Genomic DNA, 8,009 nt, shown 5'->3' with positions numbered 1-8,009 from the left:
AAAGGGCTCTATAGGAAAATTTTTCCTTAATTAGGAAATTGAATCCTCCAAATTACTTATGGCAAACATTCATTTCAAAGTGGTATGGTGCTATCTTCAGTAAAATATCTCCTTTATCTGAAAAATAAATTTACAGATAATTGTATTTCACATATATAGAGATAGATCTGCACTGACTACTGATTGCGTGTTTATATATGTGAAAACCTGCAAACATGCGTATTTTACATATGATAATTAATTATATCAGTTGTCAACTATAGTATGAAACTTGAACACATGACATATACTTTGCACACGATTTATAAGATGACAAATATATATATATATATATATAGCATACGTACGTATATCGTACGGTAGCAGCAGCTGGGTCTTATAGGGGGTACATACTCCATGCAACAACAAATTAACAAGATCAAACATAATTAACTAATAAACACAAAACGAGCACAGATATATGCTAAAGGGGAACGATGAGCATGCATGCATGAGCTGAGCTGACGACGGTGATAATAAGGGGGATCTGAAATTTGGTACTCTCCCCAGTGGCCGGCCTGCAGGCTAGCTAGCTTCATACGAGCTTCACCGCCGATATAGATCGCCGCCGGCTCCGGCCGCCGCCGCCGCCCTAGCCGCTGCGCTCCATCTGCTTGAAGATGTCGAAGCTCTCGACCACCTGCTCGTTGGCCCTCTCCTGATATAACATCAATAATATAGCACATAATTAAAGAACAATTCCACGGTGAGATCATATCACACAAGAACTATCTAAAATCATAATCGTTTTGTGGTGGCCATGCATCAAATAAATCAAATCATATAGAGAAACTGCCTTAATTATACTCTCATTTTGTGTGTATGTATATATGATCGGTGTCTCTGTTGCTATGGCAAGTTAATTATCGTCAATATGATCATCACCTGATGAGGAATGGGAGCAGCTACTACTCTGGGCTCGGGGTTGCTGTTGGAGGTGGAAACCGTCGATGAGCAGCGGGGGTCGCACTTCGCCCACTGCATAAATGCAGAGCTGATCATCAGACACTTGCATCTCCATCGGTGCAAGTAATTAATATTATTGTACTAGTAATTGATGTGTAAGCAAGGTGCGAGAGATCTAGAGACCGATGGATCGGTTGATTATAGCTAATAACTGTCACAATTATCACATGCAAATTGGGGGCCGGGAGATATTGGGGATGAGTAGAGCTTACGTTCTTGGCAGCCATGCTGAAGGCCTCCCTGTGAGGGATATCTGGCTTGGCAGCTTTGATACGCTGTATTTCCTCCCTGCATCATCATATATTAATTATAATTAATTGATCCGCTAAAATATCCATGTGCAGATTTATTTCTGAGAAGAGAGTGTAGTACGTACGTAGGTACATGCAATGCATATATGCATATGGTTGTGTCGATTAGATATAAACTGGCATTGTCTACATATATATCCCAGTTTAGTTGTCCCATGCATATTTTATTCCCTTTGGTTAATTACTTCATCGATGATATATCGAAGTACGGGTCTGTAAAAAGATTAATTGATACTCTCTCCATCTCAAAATATAATAATTTTCAGCTCTTAGAATTTATCCTAAAATATAACAACTTCTCCACCAACATTCTCTTTCCAATCAATCACAAACTTCCACCATTCACTTTTCCCACCTATCTCCACTACTCATCCAATCACAACCCTCCACCACTAACTTCTACCTACTTTCTTAATAACCGTGTTCAACTCTAAAACTTCTTATATTCTAGGACGGAGGGAGTACTAAATGTGATTTATATTACAGTAGCATTAGCATATGTACAATAATTAGCTCGCACACATTGGATAATAATGCATGTGTGGTGTTTTGCTAATATATCATATGTTCTACCTTTTGATACTACTTATTTGTGTTCAAGCTAGTATATTGTCCCATTTTAATTTTCCACGAATCTGTGAAATTTCCCCTGCATCCAACTTTCACCATAAAAATATATAGATTGGTCCTAGGCTTATTCAGTTTTAGTGAAATAATTGGTTTACTAACTCAATTAGTATTTAATTAAAGAAATGGTCAATCTAGTAGCAATGCAGTATCAAATTAACTTAAATTTATAGCACCCACTATTTTATGGAAGGGTCGGTTAATTTAATTAAAACTATCCCATGGATGGGCATCTAAGAGCATGCTGAAACTTCCATAAGTTGTACACGTTAAGATGGCACATATAAATTAATGTCTTTTATTCAAAATGATCTAGTTTTTTTAATAAACTGTTATACTACAAGGGCGCACAAATTAACAGCCCCATCTTTTACAGTTACGTTAGTAATTTCTAACAACAAAACAATGAACACTTAAAAGGCAAGATGGCTTGCATTATCAGGAATTTAACATCAACAAGTGTGTGTTACTTATAGCAGGTAGGTTGGTAGGTGAAACTACTTTTAAATTAAGTGTGTTTAATTTAGTTAAAAAATTTCAGAAAAGGATACTCCCTCTGGGCTGATAATACTTGTCGTTTTGGACAAGGGTGAGGTCAAACTTTAAAATCTTTGATTATGAATCATTTTCAAAATATTTGTTTTTCAAATATGGTGACCACATGTATAGATTAGTCTTTAAAAGTACTTTAATAAGATCATATATTTGTTAATATTTTTTTACATATTATGATAGAAAATAATGGTCAAAGTTGTTTTTTTGAAGACCGTGCCCTTATCCAAAACGACAAGTATTATCAACCCGTACTACTAGAAAAATTATTTGTTGCCACGAAAAAAATCGTGGCATCAATACTAAAATTGTGGCAATAGATACATATTGCCACAATTTTAAAATCGTTGCTAGCCGTGGTAATAAATAGTGTAGTAATAGGTTATTGCAATAATTTTTATTTAGTGGTAATAAATTTAGATGTTGCCACGGAATGGATGTGGCAAAAAATCATATTGCAACACTTCATATCGTTGTAATAAAAATTATTGCCACCACTCCATATGTGGCATTAGTTCTACGTACCAAATTAAAAGTTCAAATATTAATCTATCATCCTATCTATTAATTTCTTTATACAGTGTCTTGGCTAGGATTCGAACCCATGTATATTGTTCCATTTGAGCCTACCTAACTAAGATTTGAATATCTAAAAGATTTCATATGAACAAGTTATCAACTATAAAATTATAGATCTCGTCGAGAGCTATAATTTCCATATAAAATTTGTCTCAATCCGTATCCATATGAAAAAAATTAAGTTAAATTATGAGACGACAATTTTTTTATTGCAACGAATTTGCTGATTGTGGCAACAAAAAGTAGTGAAAAGTACCATTATTATGTAAATTGCCACAAAAATTAAAATTGTGGCGATAGAACATATTTTTTTTGCAACAGTAAGATTTTTTGTGGCGATATCTCATTTTCTATTGCAACAAAAGTACTAAATAAAACAACAATTGTAGATCATTGCAATAAAATATATTTTTTTACCACAGAAAAATTATCATTGCAATAGTACAATATATTGCTACAAATTATTTTTTGTTGTAATAATTTGGTGGCAATAGCTCAATTATCTTGTAATGCCGGAGGGAGTAGCATTTATACTTAGTGTTTATATCGAAGAAATTAAACATAATTGTATCCAATTGTTTATAAAATATATGTAACACGTACGTATTGATGTAATAATTTGTCGTAAATATTGAAAAATAATCTTTGACTAGTTATTTATAAAAAATAATGATGATTACGTTCTATAACACAAACAAAAGGTAGTTCAAATATCAGGAATAATGTATGAAAATATTAGGATTGTTGGTGTGAACAGGAAACACCAAAACTCTTTTTTTTTACTTTCATTTTGTTGAAACAAATTAACCATCATAACTGCTTTAGATATTGTAAATAAATATCTAGCATAGGCTGCAGGCATCAGATATAAGATGCACACAGGCATTAATAGTTATATATGGGTAACTATGATATAAGTGTTTTTTTTCTTGTGTTTATAAAATTATTTGGGAATCAAGATGAACGTACTGCCCAGCTCATTGAATTAAATAAAGATGTATTTTGTCAAAAAAAATAAAGATGTGTATTGGTCATGTGTTTTCAAAGGAAAATGTGTTTACTAATTTATTAATTATTACTATCATGGCCTGGAATCTGTTCCAAAACCTGAGCAATTAACAGGGAAAGGAATAAATTAAACAAAAATAAATGTACTTTTGTTAAAAATAAGTGTTAATTAAATAATAAACTAAGTTAAATGTGTATATCAACATATACATATATGTAGAGAGAGATAGAGATATGATAAAATCAATGCAAATTGGCAATAACTAGGACCACATTATAATTATATGCAGAGATCTCAGCTAAATAAAACAGCTGGACATGGAAGCCTGGAAACAGAGAGACCCTTCACTATATATCAACAAGAACAAAATATATTAAAGAAAAGAACATATATAGTGGCAACTAAAAAAAATGTAAAATGGGGTATTTATTTTAGATATACAATTCATTCACCATATCCATGTATAAACCCCCAAGCTATCACAAGGTTTAAATCAGACCATAGATCGATGCCCTAAAAAAAGTCAGACCATAGATGCACTTTATTTCTTTTTTTTTTTGAAAATATCCACAAAATGACAAACAAGCTAGATATCCATAATATGCACAATGGTCTAGCTAGGTAAATTACTGGAGTAGAGTGTTTTTGTTTGATTAACAGAAACAAATTAATTAATATTCTTCAATTCACAAAATTACACTAGCTATAGTAGCCTTTATTTAGTGTACTGAGATTTACAATATAAAAATGTCCTGACCTTGGATGATAAATTATTTTATGTATATTCTTCCTTCTTTTAGAAGGGGATAAATCCCCTTCAATAAAATCGAAACTTTCTCCCAAAACAGGTGCAGATCTCATAGAGTTTATAGTACAGGACAAATAAAAAAAATATTGAACCACTACTAGCTCCCTCAAAAAAAAACTCAGAACAAATAGAAAAAATATATATAAGATCACATGAGTGCAAACCATATTAGGGATCACAAGCATATATATAAGATAAATGCATGGACAAATAGGTAAATAGTTTCTCACCTCATGAAGCGGTTGTAAGCAGATGGGAGGCGGTGTTTCTTCTCTGGGGCTACAATGGAAGACATAAAAACATTTGTCAGAGGAAACACAAGATATGCTAGCTAGCTGTTTGTTCATATTTATATATTCCATGTGAACACAAGACACAGAGAGCTAGTGAAGGACTCGTCAGAAGAAGACAGTTAACAATTAGCAAGAAACTAAGGAGAGACTGAATGACTGATATAAATGAGCAGTAAGCAAGCAAGAAATTTAATTAGAAAGATATTGATATCTACTCTAGCTGGTATATATGCACGTGTATGATATAGCAAGTGAAGTGTGCATATAGTTGCTTTGCTACTTACGCTTCACAACGAAGGGTGCTCTTGGGCTACCCTCATTTGATGTCGGCGAGACCAGCGGCAGCGGCTGGTTCCTCCTGCAGTCAGTGCAAGGTCCCTAACACCAAGAAATATCCAACACAAGAAGCAACCAAGGTTAATTACTAGCTTCCAGCTCTAGCACATTTCAAGATCTCTCAAACGCTTGCCATGCATGGATCAGTGTAGTAGTAGTAGTAGTAGTAGTAGTAGTAGTAGTAGTAGTTGGATGATGATAAAATCATCATTTCCTAACTATTTTCTCAGATCTCTCTCTCTCTCTCTCTCTCTCTCTCTCTCTCTCTCTCTCTCTCTCTCCCTCTCTCTCTCTCTCTCTCTCTCTCTCTCCCTCTCTCTCTCTCTCTCTCCCTGCTTGGGTAGAAGTAGCTATACTAGTCAACTCGGAAAACAGGCAATGAATGCATCTTTCCACACCAAAATAAAAAAAAAGAAGTAAATAAATAAAAATGCAGGTTTAATTTGGAGAGGCATGAATGCCACAGTAGAGCAGCTGCTAGCAGCATATGCTGCCTGAGAAAAAAAAAAGATGAACTGGCCGGCCGCTTTTGCAGCATGAGGCTTTCCCAGGCCACAGATGGGCAAGAGAGAAATCTTTTGCAATCCAGCTTTGTTTAATCTTGCCTTGCAAACAGTATTCTGAGTGGCTCCATAAAGCCGAGACAGGACACAGAGAGCTAGAGAGAGAAGGGAAAAGAGGAGAGAGAAACCGAACAAAAGAACACCCCAAAGCTCTGCTAAACCATATTTCATGAGAAAAAAAAGTCCCACTCTCCATGTGCAATTAATAATTTCTTTAATTATATGTCTTCCCTTTCTTGTATAAGGAGAAAGATTTATCGCCAGCCTTTCTCCTCGCAAGAAGCTACCCATATGCAGAAAAGAGAAAGTAGCTAGAAACAGCAACACGAGAACTGAAGAAGATCAAGACGACGAAGAAGAAGAAGAAGAAAGAGGAGGAAAAATATCAAGAACTGCAAGGAGATTCAGAGAAAGAGAGAGAGAAAAGAATGAAACGCTAGCTTAATTAGCTAGAGGAGAGGACTGACCTGAAACGGGCCCAAGGGGTGATCAGTTGGGGAGAGCGGCTGCACCATCGGCGGCCGCGGGCTGAGGAAGGAGAGGTTGTTGCAGTGGCCACATTTCACGGTCACGGTGTCCATCAGCCTCTTGCATGGGACTCCAACCTGCAGCTACCCAAAAGACGAAAAATTAATTAATCACATCATGCAATTAAGCCAATACTTTCTTCGTTAATTTCATCTCTTTGTTGCATGGCACTGTCCTTAAGGAGAAAAAGTAGAGGAGAACAGCATATCTGTGTGGAAGGAATCTAGATGGAGCAAGCAAATAAAGTGGGATATGCAAAACAGAGAGGGAAAAAGAAAAGGAAGAAGAGAAGATTCAGTAGTACTTGTTTTTTAATGGAAGAACAGAAGATGCAGGTACTACTAAATTGGATTCTTGTCCAGTTTAAAAATGCAGCCTGCAGCTGGTAACAATGAAAGAAGGGGATATAATGGAAGCGAAAGATGGAACATGACACTGCGAGAGAACCAGCTGAGTAGAACATTCTACCACAAAGCATCATATCAAGAGCTATGGCCAATGAATTTTATCTAAGAAAGAAAAAGAGAGCTAGCCAATAAAACACCATGCAGGAAGACAGCAAGGGCACATCAATCACGTGTCATGAACAATCCCCAGTGGAAGTTTCCACTAGCTTAGCAGCTAGCTCCTCAGGACACAGAGAGAGCAAGCAAGAAGCTGGATTTGGTCCCAGCTATCTAGCTAGCTCTCTCTCACTGTGTCCTGTGTGAGAGTAAGCATATGCCATGATGCACATTAAGCAAGCCAAAGGATTGGACCAAACCAAAGTGAGAGCCCTCTCTGCAATCTGCAGCAGCAGGAGATCACGAGACAGAACCAACACTTTGTTCTTTGCTCTCTTGTCCAATTCAAAAGATAACCAAAGAACGAAGGCCATGGTGCAGCTGCAGCTAGCAGCAGCATATATCGATCGTTCTCTGCATGCGAAGCTAAGCCGCTGCTCCGGTTTCTCGAGGAGTTTACCGCGAGCACGGTGTTGCAGTAGGTGCAGCGCACGTAGCACAGGTGCTCGGACGGCGACACGAGATCCATTGCGGCGGCGACGACGGCGGCGACGGCGACAAGCAAGCTAGCCCTAGCACTGAGGCGGAGGAGGAGGAGGAGGAGGAGCAAGTGTGAGCGGTGGTGCGGGGGAATCAAGGGCAATAAGAGGAGAAGAGGCCGGAGGAAGAAGACGGGAAGGAGGAGAGAGAGAGAGGGGGGGGGGGGGGGAGAGTTGGGCACAGCGGGAGGAAGGATGGGGTAGGGTTTCTATTGTTGCAATAATGGCGAGGGGGTCCCACGCACACATGGACCCCGTACGCACGAGACCAACCACAGTGATCGGGAGAGCGAGCACCAGAAAAGTTTTTATTTTTCCTTTTCTTTCTTTCTTTCTTTCGAGGCAAATGTTGCAAG

At 37.3% G+C, this 8,009-nt stretch overlaps 1 protein-coding gene across 2 annotated transcripts; it reads right to left on the bottom strand.

Annotated features, from left to right (window-relative positions):
- Nucleotides 1-301: 301 nt before the first annotated feature.
- Nucleotides 302-7,744, bottom strand: LOC4332058 (protein DROOPING LEAF-like). Of its 2 annotated transcripts, none has more exons than NM_001402090.1 (7): nt 7,575-7,744; nt 6,551-6,694; nt 5,469-5,562; nt 5,122-5,170; nt 1,218-1,293; nt 925-1,017; nt 302-697 (listed from the first exon to the last, which is right to left on the bottom strand). In NM_001402090.1, the coding sequence occupies exons 1-7, from the start codon at nt 7,641-7,643 to the stop codon at nt 632-634; spliced, it is 591 nt and encodes a 196-aa protein (NP_001389019.1). In that variant the 5' UTR covers nt 7,644-7,744; the 3' UTR covers nt 302-631. The 2 variants fall into 2 exon arrangements, with proteins under 2 accessions (NP_001389019.1, NP_001389018.1); NM_001402089.1 differs by having other exon boundaries at nt 6,551-6,688.
- Between the last annotated feature and the right edge of the window lie 265 nt (nt 7,745-8,009).

This window comes from Oryza sativa, chromosome 3, assembly GCF_034140825.1.
Source record: "Oryza sativa Japonica Group chromosome 3, ASM3414082v1".
Classification (NCBI taxonomy): Eukaryota; Viridiplantae; Streptophyta; class Magnoliopsida; order Poales; family Poaceae; genus Oryza; species Oryza sativa.
The sequence above is the reverse complement of the archived record's forward strand: the minus strand, read 5'-3'. Positions and strand labels throughout refer to the sequence as shown.

Excerpts from the sequence above, each read along its gene's own strand:
- LOC4332058 (NM_001402090.1), bottom strand. The coding sequence starts at position 7,643 with ATGGATCTCGTGTCGCCGTCCGAGCACCTGTGCTACGTGCGCTGCACC. Across the intron at positions 5,171-5,468 it reads AGCACCCTTCGTTGTGAAGC|CCCCAGAGAAGAAACACCGC; the intron begins GTAAGTAGCAAA and ends CTTCCATTGTAG. Across the intron at positions 1,294-5,121 it reads GCTTACAACCGCTTCATGAG|GGAGGAAATACAGCGTATCA; the intron begins GTGAGAAACTAT and ends ATGATGATGCAG.